Source organism: Macrobrachium rosenbergii, chromosome 41 (genome assembly GCF_040412425.1).
Source record: "Macrobrachium rosenbergii isolate ZJJX-2024 chromosome 41, ASM4041242v1, whole genome shotgun sequence".
NCBI lineage: Eukaryota > Metazoa > Arthropoda > Malacostraca > Decapoda > Palaemonidae > Macrobrachium > Macrobrachium rosenbergii.
In genome coordinates, this window is record NC_089781.1 from 34,955,133 (window position 1) to 34,980,656 (window position 25,524).

The 25,524-nt window shown below is 42.2% G+C and overlaps 2 protein-coding genes across 4 annotated transcripts in view; one reads left to right on the plus strand and one right to left on the minus strand.

The window, feature by feature from the left end:
• LOC136826793 (glutamate receptor ionotropic, kainate glr-3-like) overlaps window positions 1-13,006 on the plus strand; it is a 148,447-nt gene extending 135,441 nt beyond the window's left edge. The window contains exons 7-8 of the mRNA XM_067084225.1: window positions 10,170-10,426; window positions 12,299-13,006. Of these exons, the coding sequence (XP_066940326.1) occupies window positions 10,170-10,426; window positions 12,299-12,506 (465 nt within the window). The 3' untranslated portion in view covers window positions 12,507-13,006. The remainder of the gene's footprint in view (window positions 1-10,169; window positions 10,427-12,298) is intronic.
• Window positions 13,007-21,591: 8,585 nt separating this feature from the next.
• The window catches only part of LOC136826794 (alpha-amylase 1-like), an 86,305-nt gene continuing 82,372 nt past the window's right edge, over window positions 21,592-25,524 (minus strand). For all 3 annotated transcript variants that reach the window (XM_067084227.1, XM_067084228.1, XM_067084226.1), the window contains 4 exons: window positions 24,391-24,634; window positions 23,534-23,649; window positions 23,230-23,385; window positions 21,592-21,742 (listed from right to left, as the gene is read on the minus strand). In XM_067084227.1, the coding sequence (XP_066940328.1) occupies window positions 21,731-21,742; window positions 23,230-23,385; window positions 23,534-23,649; window positions 24,391-24,634 (528 nt within the window). In that variant the 3' untranslated portion in view covers window positions 21,592-21,730. The remainder of the gene's footprint in view (window positions 21,743-23,229; window positions 23,386-23,533; window positions 23,650-24,390; window positions 24,635-25,524) is intronic.

Genomic DNA, 25,524 nt, shown 5'->3' on the forward strand with positions numbered 1-25,524 from the left:
CTTCAAGCTACTAGTTACTGCATTTAAGAGCACGTTCTCCAACCAGCTTACATAAGGAACTGTCCCTCAAACCTGCAAATTACATTTAGTTGGGATAATATAGCCTGCTCCCTGTAAAAAGAAAACCTCCCTTGACTCCTCGGCAATATGGCTTCTTACTCCGACGACATCACAGCCCTTGTCACCGCCGGGAAAACCATGGGGCTCAAGGGCCAAGAACTGCTAGATTGGGCCGATAAAAAAGAGAAAGAAAGAGAAGCCAAGGAAGTGTGAGAAAGGAAAGAAAGAGAAGCCAAGGAAGTGTGAGAAAGGAAAGAAAGAGAAGCCAAGGAAGAAAGGGAGAGGCAAGAAAGAGAGCAAGCCAGGCTAGACAGATTAGAGCAGGAAGAATGAGAGAGGCAAGACAAGTTAGCTAAGGAAGGCCGAGATTAAGCCCATGAGCTTGCCATGGCCGCCCAAGGGTTCCGTAGCCCTGCAACCATTCCTCCACCATCCTCCATCACTGCTGCCAGCTCCATGATGCCAAAATGGAGTGACCCAGAGCCCAAGGCCTGGCTCAACCAAGTGGAAGAGGTCCTCAGGAATTTCAAGCTTCAGCCCACAAAAATCTCTATGCTGCTGTCAAAACATCTGGAGGGAAAGGGCCAAACCTCGTTCTGCTCTGTCCCGTTCGCAGACTGTGGAAATCTTGTGGAGGTCCGGAAGGCCATAATTAAGGCCTACGAGCTCACCTCAGAAAGATGGAGACAACGTTGGAGAGGACACCCAAAGGAGGCAGGTCAAACATGGGCCAATTGGTCATGCCATAAGTCCCAAGTGCTCAAGCGGTGGCTAAAATCCTGCAATGCTACCTCTGCGGAGGAAATAATAGAAACCTTACAGCTCGAGGACTTCCTACACTATGCCCCTCCGGTCCTCACTACTTACCTCTGTGACAAGAACCCTCCGACACTAGATGAGTGCTGCCGTTTGGCAGACCACTGGGATACTCACCATCCTACAGCCAGTTCCTGGGGCCATAAGATTTGGCCCTCTTCCTCTACCTCCCTTCAGTCTCTGCCCAAGAATGGGCGCCCTCACAAGAAGCCCGTGTGCTGCTAATGTAAAAAATCCGGGCACTCCACAGAACAGTGCTGCTTGAAGGCTGAGAATCAGCCAGACACTCCAACTAAGTCCCACAATGACATCATGCCAAACTGAGCCCACATCTGGCTCTAGAATGAACAAGGGCCTGCCTCTCCCATGGGACAGTGCCATGCCGAGATTACAGCAAAAATTATTGCACCACTTGTCAGGTTCAAGGACAATCTGCTCTATGGGCAAAGTGCCCAAGTAAAACAAAACCAACTATCATTGCTTTGTCAGTGACAAATCCAAAAACCTTAGGCCCTCCAGCCGAAGGCCCTATATCTGTGGCACCTCCCAGAAGTAGCTACCCCGCCCGCCAGGTCACAGCATTCAATGACACTGGCGCACAAATCTCCCTCATAAGTTAAGTATACCTTAGTTTGACCAAACCACTGGGCTGATTAACAGCTCTCCTAGGGCTGACCCGAAGGATTAGATTTATTTCACATATTTAAGAACCAGTTGGTTACCTAGCAATGGGACCAACAGTTTATTGTGGAAGAGAAGATGATGTCCCCTATGGGGCCACCATTGACAGACGCAAACTTATTACAGTGGAGGGTATCAATCGAATGAAGATGTTTCTCCCCATCATCAAGCTAAGGGTTACAAGACCTTAAAGATAAAAAATCTGCACTCTTGCAGCAGTGACCTTCCTGGAGGCTATGACCTCCTCCTGGGACAGAACTTCCAGTCCCCTTCTAAGTTACAGAAATCCAGGGGTCCTATTCCCTCCACAAATAGATCAAAACCCAAGAGTCCTCAAGGGCCTGCCTTAAACCCACTGCAGTGCCACTTGAGTGCCCTGAGCAGTGCAATGCTCTGACTGTCGAGCCCCTGATAAATCACATTCCAGTGCCAGGCCCTGCCCCAGTGCCAGTGCCAAGCACACCCTGAATCTTCCTCCAAGGGATCCCAGTCCAGGTCGCCTCTCCCCCTCCGGTTTGGCACCGCTACCAGTGCCACTGCGAGAGCCAATCCACAATATACTCAGGTCCCCTCCGGATTCCTCTGACTGCAGCGGAAGCTCACCCAAAGGTGCAGCCTCACAACCCATGTCTGAGCTGGTCATGGCAACCTGCAAGCCTCTCATACCCACCACGACCTCTTCTCCTCGTTCCCAGTCCTCTGCAGACAAAACCATGAATAAGGATTCTGCCATATCAAGGAACTGAGACAACTAGTAGTGGAGCTTGTAACAAATGCCCCTACTTCAGCTATCAAAGAAACTGGGACAGGTGGCACTTCTATGTCTCCCTCATACTTGGTTCCACTGATTCCCCTACCAAGGAGGTTCATCGAAGAAAGGTCACAGGTACAGATAAATCCAGGTACCCCGATAAGAACTGTTGAGCTCTCCTCGCACTAGTGCCCTCTGGCACAGTGTTTCACCTTTATCTTATGAAGAATTTTGGCACCTCTGTCCAGAGGAGGTTGCCGGGTTTCTTCCCGTTTATTCTTCTCACTACTGTGAGACTTAATTTCTTCTTGTAATGTTTCCTTCTACCACTCTGATGATTTTTCTCTCTCTTTCCAATCTTCCAATTTAATATTTTCCTGGCAATCTTGCCCCTTCATGAACCCTTGGTATAAACCTAGAAATGGCTCCTAATCTTAATTTGCTTCCCACTCTGCCAATGCAGAGTGCAATCGCCAGTTATTTTTTTATACCGTAAGTCCTCTGACTTCCTACTTAATACCTACTATGGCATGGTAAGTTTTAAATTGAATACAACAGAGCCTTTCGGCCTAACTGCATGAGTGCCACACCTGGCACCGTGCCATTACCATCGCCATTGGCAGTTGCTTGTGCCAGAGGGGTTGCATCCTCTGGCTGCCTTTTGTTGCCCTATGGGGCTAAAGAATGAACATAGCCAACCTTCATAGGGTAAGAAATGCATTTCTGGTATAGTAATCATAACTTTTACTTACTCTTGCATCTGTCATTTATTTTACTTGTGACTCGCAAAACTCATATACTTTACATACTTGATTGTCCTTCATTGTACTTAGCTTTGTGCTGCAAGGCACCCGTGTTGTTAGTGCCACATCTGGCACCGTGACGATGCATACAAGTATGGTGGCATCACCTAACCTAAGCCCATGAATACTTCGTTGCAATGCCTTCTCAAGGCACCCTAAGGCTTGATTCACACTATCGGTTGGTCGCGCTCCGCTCTCGTTCGGTCTCGGTCGGTCCAATAATGTTACGTGAATTTCAATGGAGCATTCACACTGGTGCTCACGGTCCGCTCTCGCTCCAGTCACGGTCCCTTCAAAAGATATTTTGACTGGAGCTTAAGAGCGGATGAGCGCCAGTGTGAACACTGCCACGATCCTGCCAACCCTGCCCCACTCCAAGTCGAGACTCAGCCTTCATATAAGCAAATAGTGTTACCTTTTGTTCTATAAAAACATGGATAATCAAAAGAAAACACCACAATGGGATCGTGCAAAAGGTAGGTAAATTATTAAAAACAGTTTTCCTTTTATTTATCACAGATATAAGGACAATGCATAGACCTAGCATAAACATAAGCACAAACTGAACAAAATTAATCTACAAAACTTACTTTGACTTGGTGGTTTCACATGAAATGTTAATAGAATTAGTGAAAAGAAAACCAGAACTATACGACCTGACTTTGCTGCACTATAGTGATAATATAATATGGCGAAAAGAAGCTGGGTGGAAGTCAGCAGGCAGCTGGGTTGCGAAGGTAAGAAATTCAATGTATATAACAGTATCCTGTCCTCTGTGTGAATGTATTTCCTAGCCTCACTAAACAATATTCCTATACAATTATCTTTGCATACTTATACTTTATCACTTTGCCAAGGCACTGAAAGACAAGAAATTACATATATTTAATAATAGAAGAAAGAAATTCAATATGTATAATAATAGCTTAACGTCACCGGAAATGTATTTCCCTAGCCTCACTAAACAATATTCCTATACAATTATGTTTGTTTTATTTATATTTTATCATTTTGCCAAGGCACTGAACCAACTGGGAGCTGAAATAATCTTTAAGTGTTTCTCTCACTAAAAAAAAGCCTCCTTTGTAGCATTTCCCCCTCTTCCTCTCATTGAAAACTCATTTGATGGAGGCATGACAAAGTATCTGGTATTGCAACAATATTTGGGTGTATCAGATTGTGAAGTATGCATGTTGTTGTAATAATTGCATTAGCATTAGAAGGCATAGCTTTAAGTTTCCTTAAATATATTCTGAAGGTCTGCACTAGACTCAACTATCCTCCTGGCTCTAGATAATCTAGAGTTAAAAATCCTTTTTTCTACATTATGTTCGGTCTGTGAACCTGGGTAGGGCCTCATTAAATTTCTCTTCAGAGGAAAGCCTCATCTCCCACTATAACATATGGTGCAAGCACATCAGTGCCAGGAAGTGCAACATCTTCTGGTACATGCAGTTGTTCATCATCCAGGTATTTGCAAAGTTTGGAATTGGTAAAAATTCCACTGTTACTATTCCTATCTTGCAACATAGGATGAACCCACAATCTCGTTTTTTTTCGACTTTGCTTTCTTTCTTCTTCTTCTTCATCAAGTCCAATGGCGATTATTGCCAAATCAGCTACAGAAAAGTCACACATCCTCCGCAGCCGGTGGTGAGACTTCCACTGGTGTTGAGAGAGAGGGAATGATGGGACCGAGAGCGGAGCGAGACGAGACCGGAAGTGTGAATGCACCAGGACCAGGAGCGAGCGAGCAGAAGCGCGACCGGACCTGTAGTGTGAATCAACCCTAACAGCATGACTTTGGACTGTCAAAGTAACCTTATTAATTAAGTGCATGTCTAACCTGAAGTTTAATGCCGTACTAATCCTATTATTGTTCCTCGTGTTGTTGTCTAGATTCTTGAAATATTAATTCATAGACCTTTTAATTTTGTATTTGCTATAATGCTGCTTTAATGTAATAACGTGAGAGATATATAACTTTAACTTGCAGTGTAACGTAAACTACGTAACGTCCCATTTAAAAATCAGTGAGGTGTACTTTGCTTTTGATTTGCTTGCAGAATTAATTATTTCTTTCCTAAATGTAATGTTACCACAAAAGGGAAGTAGAGAGTTATCAACTTGTTCAGTTGCGTTCACTTAGTTGTTGACGTTTCCACCGAATTCAAGGTGCAATTGCCAACTTTGTGGGGGAGCTGTTAAGTGGGAAACCACTTCCTAAGCAAACCCAAACCTCCAAACTGGCTTGCACCCCAAAATAATGTAATTTCGATCTGATACTTAACTGAGGAAGGGTGTGAGAAACTCAGCCCCTATGTAAATTTCTCTCCATGCTCCCCTTTTTGATGCACCTGTTTATCTTTTCTAAAGACCTGGTGACTGCTTGAATTACCTCTTTTCAGATAATAGGAGAATATAGTTGAAGCCTGCAAAAAATCTGCCAGAAAGGTTGAGTTCCCCATAAAAACTGGCGAACATGGGTTGCCAGAAGTCACCAGGATTTAGGGAAGATCCCAACATAGAAAACAAAGTGACTGAACCGCCATCTTGTGGTCCCAGTGACCTCTGGGAGGAGCAGGAAAATAATCTCCTGAGGTCATATAAGGCGAGAAACAGCGGTCGCTGCTCTCAGACCGACACACTACCCCTTGCATGCTCCTTATTGAGCTGATCCCTCCACGTGGTCACCTTTTGACCACCCAGTCACCTTACCTGCGCATATTCCCATTAAACTCATCCCTCCAGAACTGGTGAAATTTGACGAGGCACCTCCATCGCTCCATTATAAGGTAATGTCCTGACTAGAGGTTTTTCAACAGTCACGTATCTTTAATCTTCCACTGCAATCCCATTTTCTTTTCTGAAGTGCGAATTATCACAAATACTTGACTCACTTAGCTCAGTGTGAATTTTAATGCAAGTATATCGTACCAGAATCGAGCTATCTTGGCAACCTCCGTGCAACCCTCGATTCACCCAAGATCATTATAATTATCCTTGTGTAACCGCTGGCATTATCAAATTGCAGACTGTACATCAGCTGTGGAACCATCGACTTGTTTTGTGCTTCTTGCAGTGAAAAGGCTACTGCAATCAATTCTTCAGTATCCCTTTCAAGAGGATTAATCGTAGACTACTCAGCTTTTTTAACAGTGATAGCATTACTAACCATGTGGCAGCCCTTGTTGGATGTGCCTATCATTCCCCATTCTTCTGATTGACGTGTTAATTGTAAATATATTCTATTTAAAGTAAACCTACATGTTTATTTGCAAAGCCCCTTGTTGAAGTACGGCCCTCAGCCCAACTCTTTTTTCTATTAAGGTTCCTGCCTGACCTAGCAATTGCAGTCACACAAAAAAACCCGACTTTGGCCCTTTATATCTTTGGACATATTCAAACACCTGGGATGAAACTTTGGCTTTAGAGGTTTCTGACTAAGGTCTCTAATCATACCAAATTTAACAAAATCCATTCAGCCGTTCCGGAGATCCATATATCGATTTTTGGCGTTCAGGGGATGTGGTAGGGCGTGGGTGGATGAGGAACCTAACATATCTGTGGAACAATAACGGTATAAGATACAGGCGTGATATTTAGCTTTTCTGAAAACTTGCGGTTTGTGATTTGAAATAATGAAAATTTAAAGCTACAGTAAGCCATTCAAATTGGCAATCAAAATTCAGATTTACTGATGCTCAGGTACAGACTGCTCACAACATTAGAAGAGATGCCGTTTTCTTAATGTGTTTAAATAGCAAGTGGTGTTAGGAGAAGCTGGCTGACTTGCTGTCAGTTATGTTAAAAGTTATAGTGTTTTCACACACACATGCATACAGTATATACTGTATGTATATATATATATATATATATATATATATATATATATATATATATATATATATATATATATATATATATATATATATATATATATATATATATATATATATATATATATATATATATATATATATATATATATATATATATATATATATATATATATATATCAGAGAGAACCATAGAGAGGGCCGACTTCCTATGTGCTGCATTGTAATTGGCTGAGTGCTGGCAGCCATTTTGATTGTGTGTAACTGGAGGTAGCTAAAGACGCAATGTCAACTGTGATCTTTTGTGTACACCTTCATGTTCTCGAAGTGTACAGTTTATGAAGCAACTGTATGTTACAATGAGACTAAAATATCAATTGAAAATCAAGAGTAAGGCATCCAAAGAAAAGAAATTACGTAAAAACAGAAAACTGTTGAAAATGTCCCATAAATGAATTCATATTAATCCAATGAATATTTTGTTAACAGGTCTTAACACTGATAGATAAGTATAGCCCTGTCTAACTCGATTAAGCTTGGTGTGATAATGCTTTTGGTGGTGGACTGGTGGTGATTTTAATGCTAAATGTGTGCTATGTGTATGTGTTGATGCCTTTGGTGGTGGTACGTGATTAGTAATTAAATACTACCTATTTCCAATAGGTTGTGCACAGGCATAGCATTTTGTGCATATTTTGCTAAGGCATGGTATTTGCGAAGGCTTGACATTTTGCTAGCATGTTCTCCTAGAGCCTATTATATCTGCCATCATTTAATGACATTGAAGTGCAATAATTACTTTGCCAGATGTAGTTCTTTCACAGGTAATTTTACATAGCCTAAATGTTTGAAAATACGTATTATTTTATTTTACAAACTCTGAATAAAATTGTTTAAACATTTTTCCAAGGGTTATTTTTATTTTATTTTACAGAACTTTGAACAAAACTGTTTAAACATTTATGGGTTATTTTTGTTTATAAATATACCACATACATGTCTGTAAGAATATCTGAGAAGAATAAAAGTCTATTCTGTTGATCTAGTCACATTTGGCTGTGATGTATTTGAGTGGTTCTCTTACTGTTACATACTTATATAGGCCTATTTGTACCCATATTTTCTGATATACGTCCAAAAGTGAACATTCATAACAGCTGTCAAATAAATAAACATTGGCAGTTTGTTGTGTTCCAGCATAAAGACAAACTGTTGCCCCACAGTGGGTTGCAGTGCACTCAGAGCATGTTTGTTTACAAAACGTTACTGTCACTGCAGCTCCAGTTACACACAATCAAAATGGCGGCCAAATTACACTGCACATAGGAAGCCGACCCTCTCTATGGTTCTCTCTGATATATATATATATATATATATATATATATGTATGTATGTATGTATGTATGTATGTATGTATGTATGTATGTATGTATGTATATATATATATATATATATATATATATATATATATATATATATATATATATATATATATATATATATATATATATACATATATATATATATATATATATATATATATATATATATATATATATATATATATATATATATATATATATATATATATATATATATATATATATATATATATATATATATATATATATATATATATATATATATATATATATATATATATATGTACATATATATATATATATATATATATATATATATATATATATATATATATATATATATATATATATATATATATATACATTGTATAATTATGTAGCAAACGAGCTGAGCTGACCATAATCACGGGAGAAGACACATAGGCCTAAGAAAAATATGTTGGGTGAATTATAACCCCTATTCCTTTGTTACCACATTTTTCTCGGTCTAGTGCGTTGCCCTTGCAAAAAAGGACTGAAATCAGGTTGCGGAGTAAAACCCTTCTTTTTGTGTTCCCTGACCTCCATACCCGTCTCTTGTGGCTGGGCTATAGGCTACTACCCTTTTTTTGATTTCATCACTTTTTTGTCTGTGATTTAAATATAGTGTGACATATAAAAATTGTTAAACTAGGTTTAAAAGGAAAAAACGAAGAAAACAAAAGGCATTCGGGTGTGAAATATCCTCAAGTAACAGAAATCAACTTTATTTTTATAGAGATGTTTTACTTTCTATCTAGATATACTATATGTATAAGAATACTATTTTGTGTGGATATGCTGTGAAAAGAACCTAAATGTCTTTAGTTAAATAAGAATTTCTTTAGGCACGAAGGCACGTTTTGCTACTGATAGAGATGGGAACACAGTGACGATGAATTTTAAAGTACGAAATTAGGTGAGAGAAAAAGAAAGTATGAAAACAGTTGTCAGGTAAGACATCGCCGTGCCCTTTGCACTGCTCGTTATTGTTTAGGTTTCAGAAGACTCATCTCTGATTTGATACCCAAGCCATTACAAACTGTGATGAAATGAACTTTGCATTCACGCTGGTTCCCAACCTATGAAACCAAATAACGCTGACAGCACCGCCTTTGTCCGGAGAACAATTCCTGGAATGGCCAGTACCAGGTCCAGAGGTAACGCTCCATCCGATGGTTTGTTCGCCCATGTATGTCAAGCATTTAGTGCAATACACAATACTCTCTAGACTTACTTTATTCACAGTATTTTGTTCATTCATAAGCATTTATACAAGGAATTGCTTTTTAAAGCAATTTACTGTTTTTTTTTAATCAGATCCGAGTTAGTGAATAACTTACACATGTTCAAAAGTTATCTTATTTTACACATTTTGCTTAGCAGGACATTAACGCATAATGGTTAAATTCAAAGTTTCTTTTGTTGTTGACGATTTTATCGTGTCTATTCGACATATGGAGGGTCAACACGTGCAAAAATTAGGACCACAAATGGTGAAGGTTATCAGCCTCGCCTTCACAGCCTTGAAAATTAAGCCTTCAACATCCCTCTTCATTTCATAGTGATGGAATTTTCATCCAACCTGGTTTCTTGACCTTCCGCAAAGATTAATTTTCCTAGTTTTCCCGTTGTCAGTAGGTCTTCCAAAACCAATGAATTAAAGTAAGGTTATATGGCATTATCTATATTTTCATGACAGAATTATGGGTGGCATTGCAACTTAATTGTGAACAGCAGGGTAGTGACATACACGATAGCTGACGTTGTCAGTTCCCTTGTGGAATTTTGTAAGATATATCTTGATTTTCTTTTTCAGAAATCCCCGGTGGCAGCTCATCGAAAAATCTGGCAAGACAGTCACGATCGAGGCTCTGCCAATGAACATTCACCAAAGCATTCTTTGGATCTTGCGCTAACGAAACGAGGTTACTTTGCCATGTTGCCAAAAGATTATTTTCTGCACCACTCGGGTAACGATTGTCGTTTCCTGACTCTGAAGAGAGACTACTTCCAAAATGGAATGTCATTTGCTTTAAAAAAGAATTCTCCGGTAAAACCAATCTTAAACAATATGTAAGCAGTCATTTCCTTTCTGTCCTGGTAAAATAAAGTTAAAAGGATCTAAACATAAGAATATACATCGATACATAAATACACGAATTATATGTATATGTATGTATATATATATATATATATATATATATATATATATATATATAAATAGACATATATATCTATATCTATATATATATATATATATATATATATATATATATATATATATATATATATATATATATATATATATATATATATATATATACATACACACACACACACACACACACACACACACACACACATATATATATATATATATATATATATATATATATATATATAAATACATATACACACACATATATATATATGCTGTATATATATACATATATATATATATATATATATATATATATATATATATATATATATTTATATATATACATATATATATATATATATATATATATATATATATATATATATATATATATATACACATATATTGCATGTATAATCTCATTAGGGTTATGCACCTGTAGCGCCTATATTTTTATGACCACACGTGTGCCAATTTTCCGTGTATTTTCTTATATTCAAAGTTAATGTTCTAAAGAAAAGGACAAAAATTACTGCTGAAGTTCTCCACTTTATTCTAACAGCTGTCTCAACCATTAATTCATGACTATCGTTACGACAATTTTACACGTTTTGGTACTGTGATAAATACAGGGAGCACTACAGCAACAAATTTTGTCCTTGAAGAAAGAAAAGGCACAGGAAAGTGGTGTCGCAAAATTACACACGCCTTAAGTCCGTTAATATGATTACGTGTTTGTATGTGTGTAACTAAAGACTTACAGCCTTTCATGTATGAATGTATATATAAAAGCAAGCTTAGCTAACCTGATACCACTTAATATGCTCACGTGTAGCTTACTCCATCCACGCTTTCAAAATTTCAAACAAGTTTTCGTTCCGCAAAATGCGCCTACATTAGTAGATAAAGGAATTGTAGGGCGAAATTGTTTTAGCTTAAAGATGTAAAAATCTAATCAGATTACACTTATCACCTTTCGACTTGTTTAGCATTTATATCCATTGATTCTAATATCTTTTAACCGCATCCAGTTTTAAAACGCTTGATGTTAAACTATCATAGTAAGTAGACCAAAGAATATTCATCTTCAGTGAAGCAGTGAATGAAATAACTATAAAAATGAAAGTAGTAGAATGCCTTTGAATGAAAAGAGAATTTCTTGGCGATAGTGACTGAGCATACACTGACTCATTCTGTCTTAGATACATTGCGTGATTGTAATACACACGATAATTATAATCATTAAACGTACCTCTCTTTATCGTTAAGTGATTTTTGTTGCCATAAATAAGTTCCAAGCAAGCACAAAAATTTTTCAAGATAGACTAGTTAAGGAGGGATATCGCATACCAGTGAATATGAAAAGGAAAGCATTAAAAGTATGATAAATCTAATATCCAGGAGAGAGTTTGTGTGTCTGTATACTGCATGTCCATGATTCCTACTTCAAACATCATTACTTCTCATAATCCATACGAGAGTGGTGTTGTTTGTTTTATTACAGGATAAATTTATACATAATGGCCTTCAGTGTGAAATTTCGTTTTTGCTGAATTCTTGTTTTGCCAGAGTTAAACTTTCTTAAAAGCGTAGTCCATTTGTCTCGTATATCTTATAAACAATAAGTAATAAATATATGTTAAATATCGATAAATGGAAGCTGAACAAACATTATTTTTGTTTCTCCTTCTATAATAAGTCGAATTTTTGTCATCATTTGCCATATGTTTTACATAATATTAACATGCGTTCTACAAAACGATCGTATTGATTTCACCTAACAGAATCCTGAGAATGCTTTCATCTGGCATCCTGGAAAAACTTGGGCGTGAAGCTAAAGTGACGAGGGCTGCCTGTGACAACCTGGAAGTGGCACCTATAGGATTAAGCTCCATCACGGCCCCGCTGTGTCTCCTCGGGTGTGGAGTCATTGCTGCCTGCGTTTTTCTCCTGCTGGAGTTAGTGGTGGCCAAGTGGAGGGCAGTTGCTTGAAGAAGGACAAAAGAAAGGTTAAGTTCAAGAGTTGTTATTGGAGTATTGTACGCATTTCAGGATTCTTCTTTAACTTTGTAAATCAGTTTGAATTATTTTCCAATTTCTCTCATCTGAATAAGACCAAGTTATTCGGTTATACTGATGTTATACTCATAGATTATAACGTCTGTAGGGTTTGAAAACTCAGTAGGCGGAAATACTGGAGCGTCTGGGGATATTTTCTTAGTAATTTTCATTTGATGTATTATTAGTGATTCTTTTCCATCAGTCATTGTGAGCACTCTTTTAGGAAGTCTCATTTGACGAGTGACGCTAATCTGAAACCGGCTTTGGTAGTACGTGACCATCATTTGAAGTTGCCTTAATTTCCCATGTTGAACTATTACTATCCACATAGTTTTAAATACCAAGTAACACACTTGCGTGTCTATTAATGTTAACCCGATATTTGTGCTTTTAAAACGGTATGCAGTGTCTTTTGTTTGCAAGTCATTATTCGCTTGATATATATATATATATATATATATATATATATATATATATATATATATATATATATATATATATATATATATATATATATATATATATATATATACACATAGGTATATGTATGTACATATACACATAGGTATATGTATGTATATATATATATATATATATATATATATATATATATATATATATATATAATGTGTGCTGAATCGCTATAACTCTTGTGTGCCATTTCCTTAATCCTAAACAGATAATGCTGGTCCGTGAGAGTCAAAATGTCATTAAATTAACTATTCATAGAATGGCAAAAGCCACAATATATTTCCACTACTCATGAGTAATTCACATTGAAAGACAAGAAGCTCTTTACTTGGTGCACTAACATACACTTTGTAACTATTAAAGTTACTTATTTAACAATTCACTTGCAAAAAATTGTGATCTTATATAAGATATTCAGTCGGCACTACAGCAGCTCCTCTTCTAGTATTTCTTCACCAGTCACATAAACAAAAATCTAATGGAAAAAATGGGAACCTCTTTTAGTTGTTTTATGAATTGATGGAATAAAAATCTCCATTATTTACATATTTTAGCCAATTAAGAAAAAATTAATTTACATTGTATAGCTGAGAGGAATTATATTAATTTATATGCATGTATATTTGCAAATAAATGGTTTAATTTAATCAGACCCAAGAAATTGAAGTTTTGATGTCCTTGGGTGTGCTAGATCAGCTAAGGAACTCCGGGAAAGCACAGGATGTGCCCCTGTCATTTAACTATTATAGTAAATATGCGTAGGTGGAAATTTGGCTTGATGCCAGCCTGAGGGGCATTGACTCCCTTGTTGATCTTGTTGTTCCATCTTTTGATGTTGTCCGAAATAACATTTCCGAGAGCATCACAGTCTTTGCTGGGCGTGGAGTCCCTTTTCACCTGTGACCGTCGACAGAACCGAGTATACCCTGTAAAATGTGTAAATGCATCTGTCGCTTTCCTACACACATCATCTATTTCTTTCCTCATGTACATTTCCATAAAATCGAATTTTTTAACAGTAAAATGCATTTTTCCTAACATACAAACCCGAGGTCCTTTACTTATATGGGGAATACTTTCGGCGAAGCTGAACTGGCCGCTAAAGACTTACAAGGCATGTGTTGGTATTACTACCAGCCAGGCAGGTGGTTGGTAACAGTGGGAAACCCAAGGTACCAACCGCCCGGCTTCACGCATTCACTTTACTTTCTGGTCTAGGGCAGATTGTGGGGAGGCTGAGGTGGGTGACCTGAGTAAAGGACCTCGGGTTTGTATGTTAGGAAAAATGCATCTTACTTTTTAAAAATGCGATTTGTTCCTACACAAATACAAATCCTTGGTCCTTTACTTATATAGAGACTCAAGATTCGGTGGGAGGAATCTAGGTGGAGGTCTCTGAATGACTGGAAGTTCAACCGCACCTTGTGTTCTCCTGGGGTAAGAGCCAGGAGGACATTGCCACCGGACCGTGATCACCGTTATGAGAACTGTGGTGTCACGGACCAGTCTACTAGACCGCCCTTGGTGTGACGAGGTTGCGGTAGGTAAATGAGCACACAGCGAGGTGAAAGCTAGAGGGAACCTTTCCCAGTCGCATAAGAGGTGATTGGGAAATGTTGGGGGCTAAGGGACCAACATAAAGAATGGGTTTGGTAGTTAGCCCGCAACCCCTTCCCCGCCTTGCAGGGGAAAGAGGGGACATTACATCTAATGTGTACCTGAAAGGCAACAAAGATTAGGATACTCAAGGAATGAAACTCACCTGCATCAAACGTCTGGTTCAGCTTGTACAGCCTAAACTCTCTGCCCGAGGGTAAAAAGTTGGATGATAGGAGGGAAGAGAGAGCCAGTCACTCACCTTTCACGCCCAATCATGCACGTACGACAGATGAGACACAACTCTGTCCTGTACAGGAGCTGGGTAGGTTACACAACTTGTTGAGCAGCCACCACTGGCCCCAAGGAGAAGGTATCCAAGGACTGATGGGTAACGTCCCGTAGGTAAAAAGAGGTGAATGTGGTCTGGCGCGACCGTACCCCCGCCTTCAGTACCTGCTGAACCGACAGGCTCTTCTTGAATGCTAAAGTGGGCGCAATCCCTCTGATTTCATGAGCGCGGGGGTGTAGAGCGCTGATGTCATCCTCCCCAGCCGCTGCATACGCTTCCTTGATAACCTCACGAAGCCAGAAAGAGATCGTGTTCTTGGACACCTCCTTCTTAGGGATTCCCGTGCTAAAGAAGAGTCGCCGACACTCAGGCCTGAGGTGCCGCATTCTCTTCAGATAGCGCCGTAGCGCCCGTACAGGACAGAGTAGCAACTCGACAGGGTCACTGTCTACGAATTCACTCAGGGATGGGATCGTGAAAGACTCAAACCGAGCATCAGGGACCGCTGGGTTGTGAGTCTTCGCTACGAACTCTGGGACAAATTAGAGCATTACCGATGCCCACCCCCTTGAGTGTTTAACTGCAAAGGAAAGTCGCTGTAACTCACTAATCCTCTTCGCCAACGCCAGGGCTAGCAGGAAGATGGTCTTGAGAGTCAGATCCCTGTCTGTGGCTTCTCGCAGTGGCTCGTATGGGGCACGAGTCAGGCTCCACAAAACAAGAGACACATCCCACTCAGGGGGCCTGAGTTCCCTGGGTGGGGAAGACCATTCGAAGCTCTTCATCAGCAAGGATATTTCCAGGGAGGACGAAATATCAATGCCTTTCAACTTCAGGACCAGGACTCAGGCCGCTCTGTATCCTTTTACCGCTGAAACTGATAGGAGCTTCTCCCGACGAAGATAGACGAGGAAATCCGCTACCTGCTGAAGAGTGGCCCCGACCGGAGAGTAACCCCGTCTACGACACCAACCATAGAAGACGGCGCACTTACCCTGGTAAACTGCCGCTGAGGATTTCCTGAGGTATACTGCCGTCTCTGTCATTGCCCGGCAAGAAAAGCCTCTCACTCACAAGAGATGGTGGATAACCTCCAGGCGAGAAGAGACAGGGAGGCCACGGCCTGGTGGTACCATTCTACGTGGGGTTGACGAAGAAGGTTGTGCCAGAGGGGAAGCTCTCTCGGAACCTCGGAGAGCAGAGCCAGCAGGTCTGGGTACCAAGTGGCCTCCGGACGCTTGGGGGCCACCGGGATCATTCGAAGGTTCATCGACACCAGAACTCGACTGAGAACTGGGCGAAGGGGACAGAACGGGGGAAAGGCATACACTTCGAGGTTGTCCCACGAGTGTTGGAAGGCGTCTTCTGCAGCTGCCCACAGGTCCGGTACGACGGGGAAGAAGGTTGGAAGTTTCCTGTTGTACCGGGTGGCGAACAGGTCCACGTACTGGACACCATCACAGGTCGAAGAGCCTGTCTGCTACACTCTGATGGAGGGACCACTCGGACCCCACTACCTGATCCCGACGGCTGAGCGTGTCTGCCAGAACACTCCGCTTGCCTGGAATGTAACTGGCTGACAGCTCCACAGAGTGGGCGACTGCCCATTGATGCACCTGCAGCGTCAACTCGAGGAGAGCACGGGAGACAAGACCCCCTTGCTTGTTGATGTATGCCACTACGGTCGTGTTGTCGCTCATCAGCGCCACCGAGTGTCCCATCAAACGGTCCTGGAAGTACTGAAGACCTAAGAACGCTGCTTTCACCTCCAGGACGTTGATGTGAAGGTGCCTGTTGTGTTGGTCCCACACACCTGAAGTCAGCAACTCCTCCAGGTGTGCACCCCAGCCCTCCCTCGATGTGTCTGAAAAAGAAGCATGTCTGGAGGGCGAAAGGACAGAGGTGTCCCTATGCAGAGGTTCCTGTCATCTGTCCACCAAGTGAGATTGTCTCTCACCTCCTGAGAGATGGGGACGAGAATTGACTGGGGCTCCTGAGACTGATCCCAGAAGTCCCTCAGTCTCCACTGGAGAGACCAAAGGTGGAGCCGACCATGTGGAATGAGCTTCTCCAAGGACGACAGGTGGCCGATCACGACTTGCCCCCTCCTGAACGCACTGATCCGAGCCTGAGAAGGAAAGACTGCTTGCTGCCGTGTCGATCAGCATGCCTATATACCGAGTCCTCTGTTTGGGGGTGAGATCTGACTTTCGGAAGTTGATCACGACGCCTAGTTTGTGGAACAACTTGAGGAGGCAATCTCTGTCCTGTAGCAACTGAAAGTGGGAGCTTGCCAGGATCAACCAATCGTCGAGATACCTCAGCAGATGTATCCCCCGCGAATGGGCCCAAACTGAAATGAGGGTGAACACTCTCGTGAATACCTTCGGAGCGGTTGACAGTCCAAAACAGAGAACCTTGAATTAATAGACCACTCCATTGAGGACAAAGCGAGACGATGGATGGACCGGTACTTGGAAGTACGCGTTCATCAAATCGACCGTCAGCATGAAGTCACCCTCCCTGATGGCCGACAGTACTGTCCACACTGTCGACATCTTGAACCGTGTCTGGTGAATGAAACGATTCAGGGGAGAGAGGTCGATCACTGGCCTCCAGCCGCCGGAAGTTTTCTCCACGAGAAAGATCCTGCTGTAGAAGCCCGGGGACCAATCCTCGACGACTTCGATGGCTCCCTTGCTCAACATAGTTTCGACCTTCTGAAGAAGGGCCTGTTTCTGGAGGGGGTCTTGAAGATAAGATGGGAACTGGACCGGAGTGTCGGTGAGGGGAGTCAGTGACTCGAAGGGTAGAGAATATCCCTCCCGGAGGACATCCACCACCTAGGTCTCCGCTCCGTATCGCTGCCATGTTGCCCAATGGCTTGATAGGCACCCCCCCACCGACGGCAGCATCTGAGGGGGCTTGCCGTCCCTAGTGAGCCCCTCCCCTCTTCTTCTTCACTCTACCTTTCCTCTTGGGGTGGACAGGTTGGCAAAAGGGGCTTTGCGGTTCCTTCCGCGGAGGCGAAGAAGCAGAGGCCTGGACTTTACCCCGAGCGCCCGTCGAAGCACCAGACTTCTTCGGGGCTGGGGTGCTAGCCTGGTTCACTGACTGGGCCGCAGGACAAGAAGGCTGCTCGACACCTTTCGTCGCTGCCTGATGGACAAGACAGTCGAGTTCGTCGGCCTTCCTCTTGTCCACCGCAGCATCCACCTCACCCCTGGGGAAGAGTGAGGTGGGGTCCAGAACGGGTCCATTGCACGGAGAAACTGCAGCTTTGGCACCCACTGATCTGTAGATCCGGGATAATACTGCATCCCTTCTCTTCAGTACCAGGTTTGCCCAGAGGTTTGCCGTCTGGTGGGTTATAAAGGAGATGGCCTTACCCCCAGACTGGCAAAGACTCCTGAAGGTCGGGTCTTCGCTCTGAGCACCAGACAAAGACGCAATTCTTGACAACGCGAAGGCCCAGTTGTCGAGCCAGGAGATCGCTTGGAGGGCAGACACAGCCATACCCTCCAAAGCGTTCAGCTCAGCTTGTGAGAGAAGCGCCTGCTCCCCCGTTAGCTGAGCCGAAGTGGCACCAGGAGCTAGACGAGTTAGTCCCGGTTCCACGACCTTCTGCTGCAGTGCTCCTTCCGATAGTACGTATTATCTCCTCTGCCTCAGGAGAGGGGGAGGTAAATCCTTGGTGGCACGAGTTGAGCGAAGTGAAGACAATGGCCCGGAGACCAAGTCGTTCACCTGCTTGAGGACGCTGTCGGCCAAGGGAGACCACGGTAGACCAAGGGAGGGTTTGGGCTCCCTCTTGGAAGCGTAGAACTCCTCTAACCTGGACGACCATTCTTCCAAAGGAGTTGGAAGTGGTTCTTCCAGACCGTTGTGCTGACGAATCAGCACAACGACCTCGACAAAAGCCCTCTGCATTTCCGGAGTGTCCGGATCTCTCGGAAGAGGACCTTCCGAGAGATGGTCATCCGGAAAGGCCCCACCCGCAGGAGAGCCCGAGACAGACCCTGTCTCTCTGCCTCGTACAACAGAGGCGTACAACCTCTCCCTCACTTGGAGCGAGGGAGGGCCGAACGCGCCTGAAGTTGACTGCCCAAGGACCTCAGCCCCAGCAATCTTACCGACGCCCTGTTTCCTTCTGGAGAATCCTGAGGAAGTTGAGGGGGTGGGAAGGGCAGAGTGAACACTACCGTCGCATCCGCTGGTGGAGGCGACAGACCCCTCATGATCTCCAACCTGCAGTGGAAGATCGTGAGACGGCCTAGACGGACTTACTCGTCTGGGCGAGCGACCGTCATGACAATCAGGGGACGGTCTCCTCACAGCCGATCCACGCTCTGACGCTGGACGGGCCTCCACACTGGGGCGTGCAGAGGAGACCAACACAGGGGCGCAGACTGCCGATTGGAGGCCACTGTCCCTATCGTCCGGGTGTGTTCTGGCCTTCTTCGGCGTCGAAATGGACGAAGAAGGCTGCGGGGACCCCTTCATGGTTTCTCTCGACACCTTCGGAGTCGAGACGTTCTTGGGCACCTTCCCCGCCGAACCTTTGTCCGATTTGGGCAAGGGCAACAGGTTGGGTTGAGGAGAAGCCCGAAGGCTCTTCCCCTTCTCCCGTTCTGTGCTCGAGCTCGCTACGGGAGTCGAGACTGCGCGGTCTCCCGTATTCAGCGATGCTCGCTTGGGAGGCGCCGAAACGGAACCAGTCCAGGAGGACAAAGCCCCTGAACCGTCTGAGGAGGGTACCGAGGTGCCCTTCCCAGCGAGAGACCCAGCAGTCTTTCCCAGAGGGGAGGACTGTGCCCCCTTAGAAGAGCGAGTCTTCTTGAGGGGGAGGGGGAGGGACTGCCCTCCCCTTCCTAGCCCAAGTGGACTTAGAAGAGGGAGGGGAAGAGGTAGACGAAGACGAGGATGACGACGACGACGACGAAGAGGAAGACAAAGATGGGGATGGGTGACGAGCTCGTTTCTTCTTCTTCTTCTTTCCAAGCAAAGACAAAACCGCATCCCCCAGTTTACCGAAGACAGACCAGGGGTCAACGAGAACTGGGGCAGGGACAGCAGCAGGAGCAACAGCCCGAGGTGACTCATGCTGAGGGCATATGTTGGCAGGAACAATAGGAGATGCAGGAAACGTTGTGCGGTCCGGAGTCAGCACGGGTAACGGTGGAAGCAAGGCAGGAGGCGTGAGAGCGTAGCCGGGAGGCGGTGGAGTGACTGAGCAGACCAGACCGGCAAGTGTCGACACTGAGATGGTAGGAGTGGGAACCACACCAAATGCATGATGAGTTCCCACCAAGGTCACCACGCACCTCGGCAGCACAGCAGTGACGGAGGTCATGAGAGCATCCACCGTGTGGGTAGTGGGGGGAGGGAGTAGTACTCCTGCCTACGCAGCAGAGCTGATATGCTCGAGGAGCGAAGGAAGATCAGGATTGCCAACCATCCCGAGCGACTCCCATGCCTGACTCAAACTCAGTACAGAAACAAAGCCTGAGGAAGACAAAGGCGGGCAGGGGGCCGCCCCTAACCCAAGGATCAGGGATTCTGGGTGAGGGGGAGAACTGAGGGGAGTGTAGGTTAGGTCCACCGATCTCGCTTCCTCTGAGACCGCGGATGCAGACACAGGGAACAGGGAGATAGATTCAGTTAGGGGCAGCAAGGGAAGGCCTTCGGGACTCATATACGACTGAGAAGGATTAACAACTGTTGGAGTCGAAGGAGCCGAAGACAGCCCCTCTGACGCCTTAGACTCCTTATGTCTGTATCTAGGCCTCCGAGAGTACCTATCCCACTGCTCGGGGGACCAAAGCCTACACTCATCACAGGGGTCATCAACAGTACAATCAGGGGGGTCTTTGCTCCCTTTGCAACATTTTAAGCCAAGGGAGTGGGGGTCAGATTCCGCACTACAGCGGACGGCGCCACATTTTTGGTCCTTGCCAGGGCAAATCCGGCGCACAGGCTTATCCAAATCATGGGTTTGTAACAGATCATCCATATTACAGACACGCACAGATATACAGAAGAACAAGCCGGAATGAAAACAGGAACAAACACACTGTGAAAAGGTTGAAGCTTTAGCATCCAGGAAGGTCCAAGCAGAGAGTCGGGAAACACGTCCGCTTCAGACGAGGCCAGAGAGTAAAGTGGATGCGTGAAGCCAGGCAGTTGGTACCGTGGGTTTCCCACTGTTACCAACCACCTGCCCGGCTGGTAGTAATACCAACACATGCCTTGTAACCTTGTAAGTCTTTAGCGGCCAGTTCACCTTCGCCGAAAGTATTCCCCATATAAGAAAAGGACCAAGAGTTTGTATTTGCCTAGGAACAAATATATTTCGAGTATACTTTCATGAAAGCGATGTCCTTATCATCTTAGAGAAACCTTCGCCCGAAAACTGTCAAGACTATGTAGGAAAGCGGTAAATAATAAATGTCAAAGAGACGCAAATCCACAGTATTACGACATGTAATTAATGTTATTTCTGAAGGCGCAATGGCAAGAGCATTGAATCTAAATACACATATTAAGTAATCAATATTTCATGATGATTTTTACCATATTTACCACTGTTACACAGCATGATACGGTTCGAATGGAGAAGAGGGCAGATTACCATGTAAGGCGAACAAAGAGAGCTTAGAAGTTTATTAACATTTATTAGCTGAACTAATCTTCACTATGAATCTTCATTACATGGTAATTCAGTTGCCTGAAGTTTTCCATGCTTGCTGAAGTTGGTGTTCACACTAGAAGACTTCCAGGCTCCTTTCGACATGGCTTACAATTTAGACTGAAATAAAAGGAAACAGACTTTGAATATACTTTCAGATTAATACATTCGTGCTTACTTAAACGTGGCATGTACTTAGCATCAGGACAATGTGACCAAGTATATGTTTAGAAAAAGACATTACATTTAATTTCAGTTGTATAAATGAATTTTACGTAATCCATTTAGTTAAGTTATTTATGTAAACATAAATGCAGAGAAAATATTTTTCCTCAATATAGACTAAAAAAACATATTTTTTCACCATTTCGGTATAAATTATAACTGGATTCAATTCGCACGTGAAAGTCATCAGTAAGCCATTCACCTCCAGAAAAGGGATGAGCAACAATAAAGAGAGAGAGAGAGAGAGAGAGAGAGAGAGAGAGAGAGAGAGAGAGAGAGAGAGAGAGAGAGAGAGAGAGAGGGAGGCCCCTATTAAGGTATCCTGAGAAACTGCATAACCATCTGGAAATGCTCACTTCTTTTGAAGCTTTGTTAATTTCATTTGGAAAATAAAATCTGATCTCTAGTTACACAAAGCGCTATCGCTAAGCATGCCATATTAAAACAGTATCCGATTCAAATATTATTACTATAATAATTAACAGCAGTGAGAGTCATAATAATAATTGTAAATAAAAAAAAAATGGCTCAACTATAAGCTCCCTTGTGAGAAGAATAAGGTAGTAATGTCCGGCAGATTCTCCGAATTATCAGGATGCTAATTGATTCAGCAAATTCAACACCTAACTTGCATTTTTAGTCTTATATAAAAGAAAACTATTGAAATGGCTATATGTCTGTCTGTCCGCACTTTTTCTGTCCCCCTCAGATCTTAAAAACTGCTGAGGCTAGAGGGTTGCAAATTGGTATGTTGATCAGTCACCCTCCAATCATCAAACATATCAAATTGTAAAACCACCATTTATTTTAAAAGTGTGCTATTTCATACTTGTAACATAAACAGACACTTTTTTAAATACAGTAATGCTCAGTTTCAATTATAGGACAACAAAGAAAATAGTGCCAATATATTAATTGTAGGGTATTTACATGCTGTTTGGATCAGTAAAAAGAAACGTTATACGAAAGAGGAAGGAGATGCCCTTGTTAAAAGCAAATTTTGTTATGACAGGTGGCTATTAAAAAATAATTACAAAGAAAGAATAAATAAAATTTTCACGAAAGAGTATACTAATTACCGTTTTCGAGTAGCCAGTAACTTGAAAAAAACATACCAATTGCAGCCCTCTAGCCTCAGTAGTTTTTATTTTATTTAAGGTTAAAGTTAGCCATAATCGTGCGTCCAGCAACGCTATAGGACAGGCTACCACCGGGCCGTGGCTGAAAGCTTCATGGGCCATGGCTCATACAGCATCATACACTGTACAGAAAACTCGATTGCGCAGAAGAAACTTTGGCGCATTTTTAATTGTTATGAAACAGTTACGAGAATAGGTAAGTGTCTACGGAGAGATTTCCGCCTGACATCACGATGTACTTACATTAACATGGATAGCCAACACTCCGTCGTATTCCGAAGTCTTGATTTCAATATAGGCGGTTCCATCGCCGTTAACCGTTACAGTCTTGCCGGTACACGATCCTCCTTCCTTAGAACCGGAAATGACATCACAGTAGGTACCAGCTGACAAGCAAGTCTAAGGGAGAACCGAAGATAGTATGATTTAGAACGATTTCGTTATTCCTGGTGATATCTGTCAATCTAACGGTAGAACAACCACAATAAGAATGACAAGCAATAATAATGATAAATGCAGTAATGTTTTCAGTGAATTCTCTCATTACCTGCAGGGTTTGCGTGAGGTCGTAATTGTCATTGTTGATGGCGATAAATCCTCTGTCTCCTCTGCAGAAAGCAATCTGGTTGTTGCCGTTGTCCCACCAGTCATTCATGTCAGTTCCTTTAGGAAAGAAGAAATGGAAGCCTGAATCAGAACTTCTTTCACAAATGTCAACAGCAGCAGAAAATATCGGAACACTCATAAAAGATCAAAACAATGACAACCAATACAGGGGAAAGGCAACAAGGCCATATGATTTCCTAACGCTACTTTAGACGAAAAGTATTAGAGTTATTACAGGTTATAAGATAACACTTCGTCGTAGTTCAGTCACGATAGAAATATTCCTGAATTTACCTTTTGACTTTATAATTTATTTTTGTTGAGAGGGCTACGTGACTCTTCATTCCTCCAAGCATATTGGAAACTTCATCCAATAGAAAATACGAAACTTTTTAGTGTATTCAGATACATAATATTGGTGAAAAAAGTCGTCTAAATGAGGATGCATATACTTGAGTTATATACATATTGTCCGACATTTTTCACATTAATAAGAAGAGATTCACTCAACACTGAACAGCTGCCAGAAACCATTAAAAGGAAAGATATTGGAGATCTAAATCGTCCATCGAAAGCTATGAAGGTCAATTTGTTTTCATAAAAACGCAGCGCCAGCATTTCTCTCTTTTTTAAAAACCCACGAACGTTTTTAGATACTCACTCCGGTTAGGAAACTTTTTAGGTACCCCAAAAAGTTTCCTATTTTCTATTGGATGAAGTTTCCAATATGCTTGGAAGAATGAAGAGCCAGTAGCCCTCTCAGCAAAAATAAGTTTTCAAGCACAACAAGACAATTACCATGGGCAACATTTCGGAATTCAACCATGCTGAAGATCTGGCGCCATCTATGCTCGCACATCCATCCGCCTCCGCAGGTTGCGTCAGGGTTGATGGTGGGACCGACGATATTTTCCTGGCCGTCCATTGGAGGACCTACCCAGTCGTTCTCATCGTGATCACCCACCCAGTATTGGTCCCAGTAGTACGATGACATAACACGGGTGAACCCATATGGACAGGCTAACATGAAAGCATTTGCCATCTGAAGTAAAATGATAAAATAATGCTCACACACATATACACACACAATATATATACAATATATATATATATATATATATATATATATATATATATATATATATATATATATATATATATATACATATATATACATATACATATACATTGTATTGCATTAGGCTACAAACGTTTTTTAATATCCAATTCGCTCTACCTCGGAAATAATATATTTTCATATATGTTACCTGAGGGGGAATTTTTTAGTTGATAATAACTTCGTCGTCTCGTGGGCTTGAACCACGGAAGAACAAGAACTCAGGGCTACAGTGATGCCTTAAAACACACACACACACACACACACACACACACACACACATATATATATATATATATATATATATATATATATATATATATATATGACAAAATCCACAAAGGAAAGAGAAGCAATGGAGTGCTGCGAGGCCTTTCGACTGTCGTCCTTTACTTAGCAGACTGAAGAAACATAAAAATAAGTTTACAAAGAAAACTCATATAAATGACAGATGGGGATTACAAAAGGAAAAAAATGTACCTGGAATCCAGCACAATTAAAGAATTAATAGAACTTCCTAAAAGGGGTTGAATATTTAAAAGGTTTTTACAAAGGACTAGGATCAACCGTTTAGAAGCAGGGACAGGACAATTAAAATATTATACAAGGAGGTGACTAACCACCAAAAAATGACATAAAAGCACAACACAATAATTCTCTTTTTTTGTAAATAATAACAATTTTTGCAAGATGAACATTTTGTCAAATAAAAAATTAATTGTATATAGGGACAAATTCATGTTATCCTTCACATATACTAGACATTTATTATACTAAACCCCACAAAAAGTTCTATAGTGAAAGCAACACGGAGA